A 20,416-nucleotide genomic window follows, 5' to 3' on the forward strand; every position below is an offset into this window, starting at 1 on the left:
CATACGGTTCACAGGATAGAAACAAAAGGTATTTTACCATTTTCGAAACCCAGACGTCTTAATCCAATCAAACTTAAAATTGCTAAAGCTGAATTTGAATTTTTAGTTAAAACGGGTATATGCAGACCCTCAAATTCTCCTATTGCATCTCCACTTCATCTCGTTCCTAAAAAAGAACCAAATGATTTGAGACCTTGCGGAGACTATCGAAGACTTAATTTTATTACTGCACCAGATCGGTATCCTTTACCACATATCCACGATTTAACAATTGATTTAAAAAACAAAATTTTTTTCCAAAATTGATTTTGTGCGTGCTTACCACCAAATTCCAATGGCAGAAGAAGACATTCATAAAACTGCAATAAATACCCCTTTTGGAATGTTTGAATTCGTAAGAATGCCTTTCGGTTTACGAAACAGTGCTCAAATTTTCCAACGCTTTATTAATGAACTATTTTCTGATTTCGATTTTGTATTTACATACATTGATGACATTCTTATTGCCAGTGATAATGAAGATCAACATATAACTCATTTTAAATCAGTTTTCAAAAGACTTGAAGAATATAATTTAAATATTAAACCTTCAAAATGTACTCTCGGTGTAAATAAATTTAATTTCTAAGTTACGAAATTTCAGGAGAAGGTATTAAACCATCTTTAGATAGAATTAAAATCATAGCAAATTTTGAAAAACCAATTTCTATAAATAAATTACAAAAATTTTTAGGTATGATAAATTACTATCACAGATACATTAAAATGTTAGCAACAGAACTTAGTCCTCTGCATGAAATGTTAACACATGCAATTAAAAACAAACTCAAACAATTAAATTGGACAAATGAAACCACAACAGCTTTTCAAAATGCTAAAAAAAATTTTTGCTAAAAATACTTTACTTACACATTTCGACAAAAATGGTACTTTATCATTAGCAGTAGATTGATGCATGCTATTGGAGCAGTTCTTCAACAAACTAGCAATAATATGCTAGAACCCTTAGCTTATTTTTCAAGAAAATTAACTGCAACACTAAATATTCAACATTTGATCGTGAACTTTTGGCAATTTATAATTCAATTAAACATTTTAAACATTTTCTTGAAGGTAGAACTTTTACAATTTATACTGATCATAAACCTTTAATTCATGTTCTAAATTCTAAAGTAGATAGATCTCCTCGTCAACTACGTCATCTTGAATATATTGCTCAATATACAAATGATATGCAATATATACGTGGAAAAGACAACATAGTTGCCGACACACTTTCCCGTATTCCAGAAATAAATGCAATTTCAACTCAAGATATAAATTTAGAAACTTTATATAAAGAACAACAAACTGATACATTTTTACAAAAAACCATTTCTGATCAAAATTCTAAAAATAATTTAAAAGAAATTCATATTCCAGTTATTAATTTAAACATATGGTGTGATGTTTCTCTACAACCTTTTCGACCTTATGTTCCACATTCTATGAGAAGAATTATATTTGACAAAATTCACTCATTATATCATACAAGTATAAGAACAACTAGAAAATTAATTCAAAATAAATATTATTGTCCTAACATTCGTAAAGAAATTGACGATTGGACTTCATCTTGTATCAATTGTCAAAAATCCAAAATTTCAAGGCATACTAAATCTCCTATTCAAAAAATTCAAATACCATCAGGTCGATTTGAACATATTCATATGGATATTGTTGGACCTCTTCCAGTTTCGAATGAAAATTGTTATATCTTAACAATTGTTGACAGATTTTCACGTTGGCCTGAAGCTTATCCACTTAAAGATATTTCAACAAATACTATAGTAAAAACTTTTATTCAAAATTATATACCACGATTTGGTATACCATTGAATATTACAGTAGATCAAGGTTCACAATTCACCTCAAAATTTTTTACAGAATTAACTAAACTTTTAGGTTCTCATAAAATTCATACATCCCCTTACCATCCCCAAGCAAATGGCATGATAGAGAGATTTCATCGAACTTTAAAAGCAGCACTTATAGCATCAAACGACTCGGTTCATTGGTCTGACTTTTACCACTCATTCTACTTGGTTTACGAACTTCTATTAAAGAAGATTTAAAATGTTCATCTGCTGAACTTGTTTATGGCCAAGCACTTAGAATACCTGGTGAACTAATTGTTTTAAATAGTAATAAAGAACATGATTTTTTTAATGACACTCTTTAAAAAATAAGAGAATCTTTTTCGCTTGTTCGTTCTAAAGTTTTTCATCATAACAAAGAAAACTTTTTCGTTCCTAAAAAATTAGAAAATTGTGAGTATGTTTTTGTTAAAATTCTTCCTAAATCTAATTTAGAATCACCTTATGAAGGACCTTTTAAAGTTATCTCTAAGAAACATAAAACATTTACAATTCAATACAAAAATACTATTTAAAATATTTCAATTGATTTACTTAAACCAGCAAACATAGTCTTTAACACTAATTTAAATACAAATTCAAATACATTAAACAACAAAAAACAAAAAAAGGTTACATTTAATATTAATTAATAATCTGTTTGTTTTAAATTTTCTTGGAGGGGGAGTAAATATAGTGTTAACTACTTTGTACTCTTTTCTTTCATTTTTAAAATCATTTTTAATTGATTTTTCGTGTTAACTTAAAATTTTTTGAATAACTTCAAACAAGAAAATTCTAATTAGTATTAAAATTCTAAACTCAAAAAATAAACAAAAATAAAATTATAAACATCAATAAATAACATAATATTTTTAAAAAATAAATATTTAAATATTTGGTTAACCACCAAATATAACATGCATACATGTATATTATATTCAATAAATGTAAACAATGAATAGTTTATTGGTATTCAATATTGCGTATATTGATTAGAATGATTTAATTAATAAAGAAAATGTATTTCAATTATAAAATGAATATAAAAATGAATTAACGAAGGTGGATGTTAAACATGCGGCTGTCTCTGTCAACTTTTCTTCAGCTAATGTCTCTCTACTTACAGTTGTCTTGGTGATACCAGCTTAAACCGGTGTTCAGGGTAGTCATCTCACATAAATATATAGTTACGAACTGTAATTTATTTACACATTCATACAGAACAACATATGAGTAAATATGTTTACATAGAAATATACATATTCTTCATAAAATACTAATATATTTGTAGAATATAAATTATTATATTGATTGCGGGAAATATTACACTTTAAAAAAAAACTAATGAAAAAATAAGTACAGTTTATTACTTATAGAGCTTTATTTAAATATTGCATTAATTGTATGAAATAAATTTCTTTAAATCGCTGTTTACATACATACATACATACATACATACATACATGTATATCACTGTATAAGAATTTGCATCATACCAAATTTTTCTGCTGCAACAGAAAACGAATTCAACTTTATAAAATTTGTTGAAATTTAAAATGATTGCTATCTACGAAATGTGATTAAAGGTGTGGTTTGTTTATTTTCTGTAAGCAAAAAGCTTGGATGGCATTTTGAGATTCCCGGGCCCCTCCAAAGCCCGCGCCCGGGGGATAATGCCCCCTCAGCCCCCCCCCCCCCCCTCTCGCCGGGCCTGTGCTACCTCGCTATTGGAGCCCATCTGTCTTACAGCTTTGGGCCTACTTGTCTTGTCTATGCGACTGCCCTGCCTCGCGGCTCTAGGACTAGGTCTTTCTGCCTCTTGAAAGCAGGCTTTTCGCCTTCCGCCAAACGTTGCCTCTTCATTCTGCCATTCGAAGCTTCTTCCTCCTCGTACCGGTTGCAGAACCGAGGGTTTCTCGCAGCAAACCTTTTGAACAGCCTTCGACCTACTTCTATCGCTTCATGGGCCCATTGCAAGCGCTCGATCTCCACTTCTGTTGGGTCGACCACTGCTTCCAAGCGTTGTACAATTCTTAGTGCTGCACGGTACTGCGAGAGAGCTCTTTTGCTTCCTCTGCTCCACTATTCTACTCCGTTTTCATTTGTATGCTTGTATGCTATTCTCGCTCCCCGAGCCCGACGCATTGCTTAGTTCGTATTTGTCGTCCTTGGATTGCGACTCAGTCCTCTTTACATCGTCCTTATTACAATCAGGTAATGAGTCGTTCATCTTGGTCGTACGACCATCTGCCCGACAAGGCGGGCTCAGCGGTCCAGTATTATATACGGGGAAAGAACCGTCCGCCACAGCAGCGCCCCTTACTGTGGTAAGGCCATAAATACTTCCCGAGGTGGCCCGGTATCGGGAAGGCTCCGTTCGAATACAGCCGAATTTATCCCTTGGCTGCAAATCGTCCAATAGGCACGATCCGCATAACACCCTGGATTAGGGGGTTGGCAGTTCTTGGTCACCGACATCCCGCCGCCCTCCTATTAGGCGAAACGGCGTAGCTGTCAGTCCCAAAGAGCTCCGCCTCATAGTCGGGAGCTATGAAGTTCGGCTAAGCTCTCACACCAACGAAAAGGTACCTACCCTAGTGAGGGCCACTCGTTGGTAACTTTTCCATCATTTTTCGCAATTAAAAAGCTGCAATATAGCAATTGATTACGACACAAAATATGTTGGTAAGTAATTTTATTGGATATGGAGAAAGTTTAAAACAATGCTTCGCTAAATTTTGTATGTGAGTGGGCAAGGCGTAATAAACTTCAATTTCGAAGTCTGAAGTTCCTTCATATTTACAAACGCAACATTTTGGTTGATTGTGGCGATGTTATTGGAATGCATTAGCTTGTGTTAAACGCATCTATATGAAAGATGTCATTGTACCGCGGCCTTAAACGTTTTACAAGACGGTGTACCACGGAATTTTTATCAAAAATTGTCAAAGGTGGTATCAAAAGACGTGTTTCTACGCCCGTTTTTAGAATCCGAAAGCGAAAAAAAAAATTTATTTCTGTCAAAAGATATAAGCAAAAAATTGGTTTAAATTTTCATGTGATTGTATCTTGCCAGATTTGTTGTACACGCACACACACTAAAACAGAAAGGTGTTGTGCGCACATTTAATTTTGCTCCACAAACCGGTGTTGGACCCACCCAGAGTTATTTTTTGTTAAATCGCAGAAAGGCGTTCTATGCAAAAAAAAAAAACTATGGAACGGGCCCCATATTTCGGACCCTCTCGAGGTTAAAGGGTCATTTTGTGGTTTCTTGTAAATATATTTCGACAGAATTAAAAGTTTTAATTTTCGGATTCTAAAAAGGGAGGTCGAAACACGTCTTTTGATACCACCTTTGATAATTTTTGATAAAAATTCGGTGGTGCACCGTCTTGTAAAACGTTACCTACAGATTTTTGGTTGAGAAAGGTCTATATTTTGAACTGAAAGTCGGATATTACAGTGTAAATTAATTTTTTCTGGAAAGATTAACATTTACGAAACTTTTGAACTCCTTTGGAAGAGAAAAAAATCTGAAATGGTCTAAAATAAATGCTTAGTGAAAATAAATAGTGGATATTCGGTACAAACTTTTCATATTCACTTTGCCGCGTGCACTAGCTGGTGCTGGGGGCTCCTCAATCGGTCCATTTACAACAACTGTATTTTTTTGTAATGATTGTACTGAAAATGGTGGCACATAACGCGTACGTTGTACCGCACTCTTTACAAAAGGGTGTGTCTTTGATGAATTTGCAGATTTAGAACCCTGTTTTGTTGATTTCCCCAGTACGTAATTTTCTTGTGATTTTATACTACGTACACGTGCCGTATAAGACATACTTGTTTTTTGTGCCTTCTATGTATTATTTATAAAAAAATGTATCCAATATACATGGAATTTTTAAAATACATTAACTTATTTGCCTAAAGAAGATACTACTTCTACACTTCCACCTTAGACAGTAAACATACTAAAGGGTTGGTATTTACGAGCACAACTCATATCATCAGAATTTTCTAACGCCAGGTTCATTGGTACATTAATACAGTATACATATGTACATATATGTATGTATTGGAATGAGATTGCAATTTTGTGGGTGGATGGTTATCATAACAAAACGTTGCTAGGTTCAAAGGCAATAAATATATAGTCGCATGCTAAACGGCAGCAAATATTGTTCGCAGAATAATGGGCGAGCCACAATAAAGGTTTTCATATAGAATATGAAAAATAGAGTAGCCAAAACCACGTAAAATGTTGCATTTGTAAGTATTAAGGAACTTCAGACTTGGGATTGAAGTTTATTTCGCTTTGGCCATTCATATAAAAAATTTCGCGAAACACTGTTATAAACATTCTCACTATACAAGAAAAATACTTGCTAACATATTTTGTGTCCTAATCATGTGTTAAATTGCAGTTTTTATTTATTTATTTATTAGTCTACAAATTTAACAATTAATCAGACTTATTATAGTATAGATAAAAACAAACAAAAAGACTTGGCAACTTAAATATATAATAATTACAAAAATATACTGTATACTTATGTATTAACTCATTCAAATGCAAAGACATACAGAGATATAGGGGGTTACACCTTACATATTTAAGGTAGTAAGTAGGTACTTTTTAATTTTGAAAATCGGATCGCATGTATCTAAGTTTTTGCAGTGATTATTGAAATCATGACAAATGCCACGAAGTAGGTCATGCATTTCAAAGTTCGATCTGCATGTAATTATATGCAGTTGTTGAAAATATCTAGACCGTCTGACTGGCACATTGAACTTAATTTCGCCAAGCAGAAATGGGCTAGCTATTATCCCTCTTAAGAGTTTTACTATAAATAAGACATTAAGGATCTCCCTACGGCTCTGTAATGTAGGCAGCTGTAATATTTTTAATCGGCTGCAATACGGTGGAAGATTCCTTGACGTGTCCCAAGGCAAGTGTTTCAAAGCAAAAAGCAAAAACTGTTTTTGGACCGATTCCAGTTTATCGCAGTGAATTTGATAACGTGGGCTCCAGATTATCGAAGCATATTCAATATTGGCCTCACCAATGATGTAAACAGAGTTTTAGTATCGTACGGATCATTAAATTCCTTAGACCACCTTTTCGCGAACGCCAAAGTACCTTTAGTCCTATTAACGCAAGTTTCTATATGTAACCTAAAGTCAAGCTTAGGGTCCATTGTAACACCTAGGTCAGTGAAGTTGGTGACTTGCTTAATAACATAATCTCCAATCACATACTCATGGGAATTAAAGGTTTTTCGTGTAAACACATGAACTTACACTTCGGAAGGTTTAGTGACATGAGGTTAGCATCACACCATACAACTAGGCTGTTCAGATCCAACTGAAGAAGTGCTCTATCCTCTGGTGAGCGGATAGGCATAACAAGTTTCACGTCATCCGCATACATCAACGGCTTACAGTGCTTCAAAACACTTAGTAGGTCGTTAATGAATAATAGGAATAACACTGGCCCAAGATGGCTGCCTTGTAGAACACCAGAACTGTTAAAAAAATTTAGAAAAGTATACAAAAGTGTGAAAATAAATTCACTTCGAAAGTATGAAAACACTGAGGTCAAGACGCGTCGTTTGACACCTCCCCCGATATTTTTGGTAGTCAAAAACTGGTCCCAGTTGAAATAAATTGTATACATGTAGGAGGTATGTGTGCTAAATGCATGAAAAAGTACCTATGTAAAATTTATATTTTTTGAATTCTTAACATATTTATTCATACAAAAAGTATTCGTGCTGTATTAGTGAAAAAGTACGAACAATTCAATGTTTTTCGTGAAATTTTTTTGAACGACGCCAACAAAACAACGCGATCAAAACAGTCTCACAACTGACCTTAAACTTTTAACGCGCGTACCCTTTCCTTTGACACTGACTGTATGTATTTTTTCAAGTATACAGAATTAATACTTGAAAGCAGTCAATAAAAATACTTAGCTGCTATTAAAAACAGCTTGAAGTTGGCTGCTACACCCACGAAAACGTCTGAAATTGGAAGAAATGCTACTTTGAGGCGTTGAAACGCGTTGTTGGACTTGACTTCGTTTTTTTTTTTCATGGGCCCGGGGTTTCTCAGGGAGCCCGCGATTTAGAGGTACTAAGATACTTTCTTAATTCAGGAGAGTCTTTAGTTGTTCCATGTGCAAATTTTAAGCCGAATTTCAAAAGCAACGAATATTGATAATGATTTTTTGCCTGGGCCTGAAGAGACAATAAAAACATCAAACAAAAATGTGTTTCTCAGGGGGCCCGAGATTTAGAGGTACTAAGATATTTTTTTTTTAATTCAGGAGAGTCTTTAGTTGCTCCATGTGCAAATTTTAAGCCGAATTTCAAAAGCAACGAATATTGAAAAATTGCCTACGCCTGAGGAGACAATAAAAGCATCAAACAAAAATGTGTTTCTCATGGTGCCCGCGATTTAGAGGTACTAAGAAATTTTTTTTTAATTCGGGAAAGTCTTTAGTAGTTCCATGTGCAAATTTTAAGCCGAATTTCAAAAGCAACGAATATTGATAATGACTTTTTGCCTGGGCCTGAGGAGGCAATAAAAACATCAAGCAAAAATGTATGTTTACATGAATCCGAAATCGTAAAGTTTTCGTGGTGACACTGATGAAGTTTCATCTTCAAAAAGTCTTCCAACAATACCACCAACTCTGTATCAAAGTCCAGATAATTTAAACGACTTCGATATCGGTACGGTGAATAATGAGTTTTTGCGATCTGTTATTTTTCCACATGATTGTCATGACGAGGCATTTCCTACCTCGTTGTTAAACAGAATCCTGCCAAATGGAGAGTAAGTGGAGCATGACTGGTTAGTGTGGAGTGCCAGTAGCAATGCTTTTTATTGCCTACCATGTCTATTAAGCACCAATACTTTAAATCGACCTAAAATTTGTTCTGCGGATATTCGAAATTCCAGGTATGGAAGAAGCTATACTACAAACTGCCATCACACGAAAATACTCAAGATCACACTAAATGTTATATTCAATGGCGATCTTTACAAAATCTAAATGAAAAGGATGCTACAATTGATATACTTTTCAATGACCAGCTATTCACTGAAACTCAAAAGTGGAAAGAAATTTTATATAGAATTTGGGCTCTATTTTATTTTTGCGTGAAAGAAGCCTAGCTTTCAAAGGCGAAAGTATATATCTTGGTGAACGAAACTATGGACATTTTTTGGGCATCTAAGCCAATATGATCCGATACTTAGAGATCATTTGGAGAAAGTTAGGACTTCACAGCAGCAGCACAAACGTTTACAAGTTCACTATCCTTCCCCAGACATTCAGAACGAGTTTATAGAAATTTGTGCAAAGCACGTGAGGGAAACTATATTAGATCAAGGCAACAAAGCAAAGTATTTTGCTATTATCGTTGATGCTATGCCTGATGCTAGTCACGTTGAATACGTTCATTTTGCGCTAACTCCATTTCAATTCGAAAGCAACAAATTTTACAATTCAAGAACTTTTGTGAATTGTAACCAAAAAACTGGTCAGAAAATCGCTGATCTAATTTGCCATACTTGATTGAAGATTGTCGTGCACAAGGGTACGATAACGGCGCCAATATGAAAGGAGGTTACAACGGAGCACTACGTCACATTCTCGACAAAAACTCGAATGCTGATTACTCGCCTTGTGCAACCCACAGTCTGAATTTATGTGGTGTTGATGCTGCAGAATGTTGTACGGCTGCAATTACTTTCTTCGGAGTTGTACAAAAATGTTTTACTATTTTCAGCAGCACTCCACAACGATGGGACATCCTCAAAAAAATGTACCGAGCTCTCTTCATAGTCTTTCAGCCAAAAGCCCAATTTGGCTGCGCAAGCATACGGCGATGTTACCGGCATTCTCAAGTACATCAACAAGTTCGAATGTATCTTGCTGCCCTCAATTTGGTTCAAAATACTCACTACCATTAATGAAAGAAACGTGGTCCTCCAAGCTAGAGACGCCACCATAGATGTTGAGGTCCGACATCTAGTTGCCTTATTAGCTGATTTGAAGTTGATCAGGAACCAATGGGAAACAATTTTAAACGAATGCAAAACAGTTGCTATTCACTTGAACATCTCGCCGGACATTCGAAAAAGAAAACCCAAAAGACGTTCTGAAGATAATTTAAATGAGATGATTACGGATGGTTCAGAGTCTGATTTTAAAAACAGTATATTCCTGGTGATCGCTGATTCGGTAATCACTGGCATTACTGAACGATTTGCAGCTATGAGAAATTTGAGCGAGACGTTTTCCTTTTTGTGGCAATTTGAAGACATGAATGAAACTACGGTTCGGGCGAGCGCAGCAAAATTTGTCGAAAAATACAAGTCGGACATTTCTCAAAGCTTAGAATGCGAAATAATTCACTTGAAACATATTTACGAAGCAAATTTTGATAAAAGTCTGTCACCATTGGAATTGCTAAATGCCATCTATTTTCAAAATCTGTATACGATTTTCCCCAACATTTGTGTTGCTTTACGTATCTTTTGCACTATACCTGTGATTGTAGCTAGTGCAGAACGTTCCTTTAGAGTCCTTTCAAGAATCAAAAACTTTCATAGATCGTGCTCATCTCAAGAGCGAGTTTCAGGACTTGCCACGCTTTGTGTTGAATCCGTTTTGGCAAGACAGTTAAAGTTTGATATTATTATAAGAAATTTAGCAGCGAAAAAAACAAGTAAAGCCACTCTTTGATATCCGAACTTTCTATATTTAGCAGTTCAAATTTATAATCATCATTAAATTTATCAGAAATGTATTAAAATGTTACCAAATAACTAGAAAAGAGTATTTGGAACAATATGTGGCTGTTAAAAGAGAATTTTATTTCGACGTCACAATATAGTATAAATAGTAAATATTCTGTGTAAATTTTACTGTCAGCTCTTACTCCAAAAATCATTTAGTTGATGTGGCAAAAAATTTGTTTGATGTAATTCATCAATAATGATTCATGAATGAGACGTCATTAATTCATGTTAATCAAATGTATTAGTGGATTTTTTATAGAGGGCCCGTAAATTGTTAATTCCCAGGCCCGGATTTTCTCTCTACGACCCTGAACATAGTACAGGTTTACAAGTATGATATGTATAAGGAAACAATTCCTTTCTCTTTCTAACACACTGCCGTTTCACATTTCGGTTAGTGTCAAACTATTGTGGAACTCAGTGGAACCTGCGTGGAACATTCGTTTGACACTGAACGAAGTGTCAAAATTATCGGGGTTGCTGGCGTGGAAAGCGACGCAGTGAAACCAAAAAAAGGAGCGGAATATCAGATATGGGTTGCTGTGATGGTAAATTTTTTAAAAGAATTTAAGAGCGGTACGCAGATCACAGGTAATTGCTCAAGAAAAATTTAGCCTTTTTTCTTGCGTGGAAAATAGTAGTATGGAAGTAATTTTGACGTTTAAAAATCCACGGTGAATAGTCAAACAAGCAAGAAGAAAAGCACATAAACAAAAGAAATGTAAAGAATGTCACTTCCCTTATATATGCCCGTTTCTCCTCCGCCGTGAAATTCATTAAGCTCTTTTTGCGTTTTGGCGCTGCAGCTATTGTTATTTCCATTTCTGAAATAAAATAATAATTATTTATTGCAGAAAAATTAAAAAACCATGTACTTACCTAATTTTTCCAGTTTGTTTTAACTTTTTTCTTCAAGAAATATATGGCACTTGACATATTTCTTGCGGAAACCGGGGTTGCCGAATGCAAATTTGATCGAAAAATAGTAGTAAAGTAGCGTACTAAATTTCTTGTAAACTGCGTACTACCTCAAGAAAATTTACCACAAGGAATTTTCTTGAGCATTTCTTGAGCGCTTTTTATATGGAATTTTTACTTTCTTGTGATCTGCGTACCGCTCTTCAAGAATACAAACACGGGTGCTTTGTTTTTCTACCCGTTCAAAAGTTGTCTGCAAAAAACAGTTTGAAACCGAGATCGACTGCAATAACCCGTCCAAAAATGTGGAAAGAGAAATTAAAACACTCGTTGTGTCCTGTTATCAATAGTCCAAAGGCGAAAAAGTATTCGAATTATTGGAAGCGAGGCAAAAACGCGTCTATTGATACCTCCCCCGACGGTTTTGGTCAGGTTTTTAGCAATTGTCCCGGTAATACATTATCACATTTTGTTAACTAAAATTGTCCAAAACATATGAATTTTAAAGAGATGTAAATAAGTGCTCTTTTGAAAGTAAATAAGAATATTTCTTTGTAATTTTACAATTAAATTTTTACGCAGTTTTCGTTACCACCTACTACACTTTTTCTTGATCTAAGAAGTACAACAGTGCCAAATAGCATCCACACAAAAAACGAACAAGAACAAGCATTTTATCAGGTGAGCGTGGCTGTGTATGTCGCGCTGCTACATATCCTTCTTGTAGACCTGTACATAAGACAGGTACCCGTTACCTAATCGATTACTTAATCGTTACCAATAACTTGGTCACCAATTATCGTCTTAATGACTTTTACATTGCTGTCGTGAAAAAGGTAGCGCATGCGCTCTCTCAAAATAGTGTACGTGTGACTCGCTTTCTCGCTCTTACCTATTGTGTTTTCGACATTCCTTCTCGCTCGATGTTATTTACATTTTTAAGTTACTTCATTAGGTATGTTTTCGTTATCGCTAACCAAAGCATATGCAACAACAACAACACGGGTAACTGACCTTTCGGTTACCCGTACCGGTTACCTTCTGTCAATTCGCTTTTTATATGAATGAAACGCGTCCTCATTGTTTACTATATAGTTTGGCAGCTTAAGTAGAGGTTATGTTGCGAATAGAGTGGAAGGCAGTGGACTAGGCAGTCGAATATCATATAATGAAGGAATGGTGTTCGGAGTTTTTTCAAAGTTAAAAAAAAAAATGATAACAGCTGTAATATAAATAAAACTATTGTTTTAATAACAACAAAAACGCCATATATATTCTGTATACATAAATTTATAAGGAGTATCTCACTTTAAAATTTGAATTAAATAATCTAAAGTTTTTTTTTGGAACTGAGTCGAGAACTGTGCGTGTGAATGTGCGAATTTTCACCGATCAGCTGTTAGTTGCGCTACTTGGTAAAATTTACAATGCGCGTCCTTTTTGTTTAAATAATATTTAATTATGAATAAATTATGTATACAATGGTTTTTACAAATAATTTCCTTAATTTTCTAGTAAAACTTACATATGTGCATATTTATATGTACAAACTACATATGTAAAGACATAAACTCTTTCGTAGTCGTGCCCTTTCTGAAACCATTTTGAGTTTCGAAGCTCACACTGATGGTGCTCAATTTTTCCTGCGCGGGTGGTGTTGTTATTATCAGTTTGCATAGATATGAGTGTTATAATACCGGTAGATATAATACCGGAATATATGCAGCCCCATTTCGTGCTATCAAAGTCGATTTGCAGGTGATGTTGAGCCTTTGAACTTGACCCTTTCCCATAATATGCGTGGTATGGCCTTATATGTGATACTAAAAAGGCCGAGGGACAGTTGTCGCAGTTTTCTTGTAGTTTGAGCAAATGTACGTTCTTCTTACAGCCACAGCTGGAATATTGCTATGCCCACATCGTCAAATCGAATTACCTAGCATGAAAAAGAAACGAATATCGGTAAGGATAGATAATAAGTTTTTAATATAACCGGAAGTGCTTAATAAATACAAGATACTCAAGGGGATTTCAGATAACCAGAATCAGGACCTGTAAAGTAAATTGAAGTGAACCTCCACCATGCCAAGGCATCTTCCGGTAGCGGGGGTACCCGTCAAATCGAATTACCTAGCATGAAAAAGAAACGAATATCGGTAAGGATAGATAATAAGTTTTTAATATAACCGGAAGTGCTTAATAAATACAAGATACTCAAGGGGATTTCAGATAACCAGAATCAGGAGCTGTAAAGTAAATTGAAGTGAACCTCCACCATGCCAAGGCATCTTCCGGTAGCGGGGGTACCCGAAGATTATAACAAGGGATAATTGATAGATGTTGGGGTAATAGATAGTAAATTAGGCGTGCTACAAAAACAAAAACTAATAAATGCAGATGACTGTTTAATCCATTATGCGAAGTTCTTTGAATGGATGTGCAAATTGAAACGGGCAAAGTACTGCTAAAACTGCTTCCACGAGTAACCCGGGAACGAATTGATATGACTACGTCTATTCTTCTTTAGCAGCAGTACCGAGCACCAATTCCCTTTTGGACAGGAAAGTAAACGTTTGGTTGTCTGCAAGTTTATCATATTCCAGTACAGAACATACTCGTTTGCTGGATCTGAGCAGTACATCTAATTTTCCCAGATTTTCTGGGCTCAGCGAGGGTATCCTCCTGAATGGTGCATGTGTACCCTGCTGCCTTGCCTGGCCGCTCACCCAACAACACCAGGCACGACGGAACTTGCCTTGCGACACCCAAAGTGCACTCACGCTTCTCATGGCTTAAGCGGCTTCGTGCGCTTAGAGTATACCCGTGGTAGCTATGCCTGTCGTAAGAGGCGACTAAAATACCAAATTGATTCAAGGGGTTTTGTAGCGCAATCCTTTCAATGGGTTGCCAGCGCAATATATAGCCTCTCCAACCCAATTGTCAACGTCACCTACCCGTGGCGAATCCTGTTTCTTTAACAGCCGAGGCTCTGGCGACCTCATGTTCCTTATGGATCTACATTTGAAGGCGCTTACTTAGCTGACATCGCTTACTTAACCGGTAGATTCTACCGAGCCGAGGCTCTGGCGACCTCATGTTCCTTATGGATCTACATTTGAAGGCGCTTAGTTAGCTGACATCGCTTACTTAACCGGTAGATTCTAAAATAAAAACCAAAACACAAAATATAGGTTAGGTTGAAGTGACCGGTTCATGAGGATCTCACATAGACTGAATGTGTCCGTAGTGTTACCAGAAGTTTGTTTTAACGACAAAGCTGAAAACCCTATCAAGAACCAGGACCTATGTTATAAAAAAACTCCGTCCTCTTGACAAATACTAGAAGCTTCCTAGGACTTAAGCCACTTGCTGCTTCTAGATCTGACAGCTTTATCACTCCTAATAGCTGGAGCCTTAGCCTGGCAAGCGCAGGGCACGATATTTCTCAGGGGGCCCGGTATTTCTCGGGGGGCCCGCGATTTAGAGGTACTAAGACATTTTTTTTTTAATTCAGGAGAGTCTTTAGTTGTTCCATATGGAAATTTTAAGCCGAATTTCAAAAGCAACGAATATTGATAATGATTTTTTACCTGGTCCCTCGAACAGTGAGGAGACAATAAAAACATCAAACAAAAATATATGTTTACATGAATCCGAAATCGTAAAGTTTTCGTGGTAACACTGATGAAGGTTCATCTTCAAAAAGCCTTCCAACAATACCACCAACTCTGTATCAAAGTCTAGATTATTTAAACGACTTCGATATCGGTACCGTGAATAATGAGTTTTTGCGATCTGAATAAGTCAACGAAATAATTCGTCGAGGTCATCAAAAGTGCCCTGTTAGTTTTCCACGTGGTTGTCATGACGAGGCATTTCCTACCTCGTTGTTAAACAGAATCTTGCCAAATGGAGAGAAAGTGGAGCGTCACTGGTTGGTGTGGAGTGCCAGTAGCAATGCTTTTTATTGCCTACCATGTCGTCTGTTAAGCACCAATACTTTAAATCGACCTAAAATTTGTTGTCCTGGCGAATATTCGAAATTCCAGGTATGGAAGAAGCTATACGCTAAACTGCCATCACACGAAAATGCTGAAGATCACATTAAATGTTATATTCAATGGCGATCTTTACAAAACCTAATTCGAAAGGAGGCTACAATTGATACACTTATCAATGAACAGCTAATCACTCAAACTCAAAAATGGAAAGAAATTTTATATAGAATTTTGGACACTATTTTTTTTTTTCAAAAAGCGAAAGGATGGACATTTTTTGGGCATCTAAGATCTCATAAGCCATTATGATCCGATACTTAGAGATCATTTGGAGAAAGTTAGGATTTCACAATAGCAGCACAAACGTTTACAAGTTCACTATCTTTCCCCAGACATTCAGAACGAGTTTATAGAAATTTGTGCAAAGCATGTGAGGGAAACTATATTAGATCAAGGCAAAAAAGCTAAGTATTTTGCTATTATCGTTGATGCTATGCTTGATGCTAGTCACGTTGACTACGTTCATTTTGCGCTCACTCCATTTCAATTCGAAAGCAATAAATTTACAATTCCAGAACAGATTTTGGCTTTCGTGAATTGTAGCCAAAAAACTGCTCAGAAAATCGCTGATCTAATTTGCCATACATGATTGAAGATTGTCGTGCACAAGGGTACGATAACGGCGCCAATATGAAAGGAGCTTACAACGGAGCACTACGTCACATTCTCGACAAAAACTCGAATGCTTACTCGCCTTGTGCAACCCGCAGCTATGATAGCGTTTTCTTTTCTGGATAAAGTGTTACGCAAGCGTTGTTGTTCTATTCTAAAAAACAGGCAACGCTTTTACGGGGTATTTCGTTCTTTTGTGAAAATTCTTGCCTGCTCGCAACGCAAAAGCGTTACACTTTTACCCTGTATAAAATGGCGGTGTGGCAGTGCAACTTTGTGAAACTCTCAATTCGCTCTTAAGTTCCACATATACTCTGTTAATATGAGTGAATTTGGTGAGTTGAAATGTTCTTTGTATGCACTATAAATGTTAACCATTTTCTGGGGTAGGAGTAACTCTATTGTTGTTGTTGTTGTTGTAGCGATAAGGTTGCTCCCCGAAGGCTTTGAGGAGTATTATCGATGTGATGGTCCTTTGCCGGGTACAGATCCGGTACGATCCGGTACCACAGCACCATTAAGGTGCTAGCCCGACCATCTCGGGAACGATTTATGTGACCACATTGAACCTTCAGGCCATCACCTCCCTCCCCATCCCAAGTTCCATGAGGAGCTTGGGGTCGCCAGAGCCGCGTCTGTAAGTGAAACAGGATTCGCCGCGGATAGGTGAGGTTGAAAATTGGGTTGGAGAAAAAAAAAAAGTAAAAGTAAAACCACTCTTTGATATCCGAACAATCTATATTGAATAATTAAAATTTATAATAATCATTAAATTTATCAGAAATGTATGAAAATTTTACCAAATAAGGGGGGGGGGGGGGGGGGAGAAGAACACTGGAGCAATACGCCAGGTTTGAGACAATCTAAGTTACTCTTAGGAAGTTATAGCACAAGTCGCTACAGGGCAATAATAGACCTATCGAAAGATAACCGAAGAATCACAAGAGCTATTCTTACAGGGCATTATAGACTGAGCAGCCGTATGCAGAAAGTGGCATACTATCGAATAACACATGCCGATTTTGTGATCGATCAGCAGACGGCGGACCATATCCTCCAAGAATACGAAGCAATCTCAAAACGTAGGGCTAAGCTTATGGGCTGTTGTTGTTGTTGTTGTTGTTGTTGTAGCGATAAGGTTGCTCCCCGAAGGCTTTGGGGAGTGTTATCGATGTGATGGTCCTTTGCCGGGTACAGATCCGGAACGCTCCGGTAACACAGCATCATTAAAGTGCTAGCCCGACCATCTTGGGAACGATTTATGTGGCCACGTTAAACCTTCAGGCCATCCCTCCCTCCCCACCACCAAGTTCCTTGAGGAGCTTGGGGTCGCCAGAGCCTCGTCTGTTAGTGAAACAGGATTCGCCGCGGATAGGTGAGGTTGACAATTGGGTTTGGAGAAGCTATATATTGCGCTGGCAACCTGAAGGGTTGCGCTACACAGCCCCTTGAATCTGGTATTTTAGTCGCCTCTTACGACAGGCATACCTACCGCGGGTATCTTCTGACCCCCTAACCCGCTGGGGGGAAGCTTATGGGCTCACCATGGCCAGTGCATTCCCACATTTAATCCCTCAAGCCAACTCTGCTGGGGTTCATCAAAGAAGTCGGCTACGATGAGGTGCTGTGAAGGAGATGTGCAAGTCACTGTGCAATCCTCAATAAATTATCTATCTACGTTCCGGTACCAAGCACCATTGAGGTACTAACCCGACCATCTCCGAACCTATTGATATGACTACATTGAACCTTCTAGGGATTGAATATTAATAATGACCGCAATGCGAAAGTCTGCTAAAATTTACCATTCTCCATGGAATGCTACATATATAACTTCCCAGGTTTTGAATCAGTAATGAAAAGAGCAAAATTTACTAAAATTTTAACTGGTTGTGGGTAAGGTGTTGATGTCCTCTCTTAACGCAATGTAATGGCAACGGCGACGCAGGGAAAATAATAAAAATCCTATAAATCTACTGATCATAATTAATTAATCCCTCCCTTTCTATGCAGTTGTATGCATACATACATATGGGGTTTGTTCTCCAAACGCTATTTAAAGAAATCAATTGGTATTTACATGAACTTCGAACTCTTTGGTATTTGCCTTCTTCAGTTGATTATCAGCAAAAGCATGACAAATTATCACTAACAAATTCATACATGTTGTTTATATATTTAATATGGTAGGCAATTTACTTACCCTTTCTGGTGCGATGATCCTGGACATTTGGGCCTGACTAGACGAGATTTATTTTGCTTTAACATAGCGTGCTTAACGCGAACCATATCATGTTAGGGCACAATTTCGATTATGCAACCAATCAAAGAAATGTGCTTGTAATACTGCTATGATAGCAGCAGCAGCTCCCGGTGGCGGCACATAAACAACAGTTGCATTCAGATCAGTTGCATTTTTTGCTTCGGCTACCTATTCAATTTTAATTCACATTATATTATCTACTATTGCAATTTTTAATCAATACAAATCAATATAAATTACCGAAGCAAATACTGGCAAACCAAGATGCGTAGTTCCACCCTTTTTTGGGAAAATACATCCAACCAATTTTGTACCCTATTCCAAAGCATGTTGGTTGTGGAAAGTACCTTGTTTACCGATAAATCCTTGGCAAATGACACGTGAATCTGCATTTAATTGTAGGTTTCTTGTTGTTTTGGCATATCCTGAGCTGAATCGCACCCCGGAAGAGATGATATATATTAGAATAATATAAAATTTTTTTATTATTTAAAAATACACATACGTACGAATGAGAAGCAGAGAGTAAATAATGTTGCTTTGGTTGTAGCGATAAGGACACTCCCGGGAGCGATTTAGTATGACCACCTGAAACCTTCTAGGCCATCCCGTCGATTCTATATAACTTTCAGATTCTAAAAACGGATCTCGACACGCGTCTTTTGATACCACCTTTGTTTAGGTTGCGCACTGTCTTGAAAACGTTACCTTTTTTGGATTTGGAAATCGAATCTTCCAATCCAAATTGGTGGCAAGAGGACTTGGCTGCCTCTAGCTAATGCGCCAGGTTAATTTAGAAGTGCCTAAACAGCTAACACACGTCACACCTAAAAGCACGTAGCCCAAGCACTTTTTTAGTTTTTTAGTTTAATTACCACAATTATAGTTTTTCATCGTTTTAAAATGTTTCCCGGAATAATTAATAAATTGTCGTATTAAGATGACGCTGTCATTTGGATGACAGCAAGAAACGTCGATGTGTTAGTGGAGAGCGAAAAAAGCTTTGAATGTGTGGGTGAACTACCCTACAAGAATACTGACTATCATATGACTATCATCTGATTGTCAGCAATGTCAACCTAACGATCAGCGCCTTATACAAACCATAGCGGAATGATACAAGGTGGCAGCATGGTGACATACCTACAAACATAAATAAAAATTCCATGTATTTTGTTTTTGTAAATTCGATGGACAAATATCAAAATCGTACTGCGCCGGAAGTTGATGCATCAAATCAAATAAAAAAAGTTTATAATCAGCTGTTCCACGCTGCCACCTTGTATCGTTGCGCCATGATACAAACTTTCTATCACAAACTTAAGGGGACTTGCGCAAATGTGATGTAAACAACTGTGTACGTGTGAGTTTTTGTCTCCTTCTTATACACTCACATGGCCTACCGATTAAGTATATAGCCGTACTGCTCACTCTCATTCATTTTCCTGGATCAGTGCTGATACTCTAGCTATCAAAAAGTGTCATAAATGATAGTTTACTGTAGATATCAGGTTAGACTGTTATACTTGCCCACACCTCGCTGTCAAATTGCGGACAAGATGTGAAGGCAACTGGCCGACTATCTCTCGGTTAACATCGAGTAAAATTTCTTTCAGTGATCAAAAATTTCTGAAAAGAAACGAATATCCGATTGACGTCTCTTAATATATCTATCCTCTTTGGTTATACTATCATAAATGACCATTGGTTAATTCCGCCAAAAATGAAACAATGCTTTTTGCTTTTTATTTACTTTATTGCATTACGTTTTTAATTTCGTACGTGATAAAAGCATACGTGTTTCTTATTTGTTTAAAATAAATAGTTTTATAAGAATTCGAGTT

At 36.6% G+C, this 20,416-nt stretch overlaps 1 protein-coding gene and 1 long non-coding RNA gene across 3 annotated transcripts in view; both read right to left on the minus strand.

Moving 5' to 3' along the window:
• The window catches only part of LOC137243056 (parkin coregulated gene protein homolog), a 50,093-nt gene extending 44,205 nt beyond the window's left edge, over positions 1-5,888 (minus strand). Inside the window, exon 1 of the mRNA XM_067770228.1 lies at positions 5,493-5,888. Within this exon, the coding sequence (XP_067626329.1) occupies positions 5,493-5,742 (250 nt within the window). The 5' untranslated portion in view covers positions 5,743-5,888. The remainder of the gene's footprint in view (positions 1-5,492) is intronic.
• A 7,002-nt stretch (positions 5,889-12,890) lies between these two features.
• LOC137243062 (uncharacterized) lies at positions 12,891-19,556 on the minus strand. Of its 2 annotated transcripts, XR_010950434.1 has the most exons (5): positions 19,078-19,556; positions 18,813-19,002; positions 18,513-18,740; positions 13,692-13,769; positions 12,891-13,575 (listed from the first exon to the last, which is right to left on the minus strand). It is a non-coding gene; the product is annotated as an uncharacterized lncRNA (long non-coding RNA). The 2 variants fall into 2 exon arrangements; XR_010950433.1 differs by lacking the exon at positions 13,692-13,769.
• Positions 19,557-20,416: the final 860 nt, after the last annotated feature.

Source organism: Eurosta solidaginis, chromosome 3 (genome assembly GCF_040869045.1).
Source record: "Eurosta solidaginis isolate ZX-2024a chromosome 3, ASM4086904v1, whole genome shotgun sequence".
Taxonomy (NCBI): domain Eukaryota; kingdom Metazoa; phylum Arthropoda; class Insecta; order Diptera; family Tephritidae; genus Eurosta; species Eurosta solidaginis.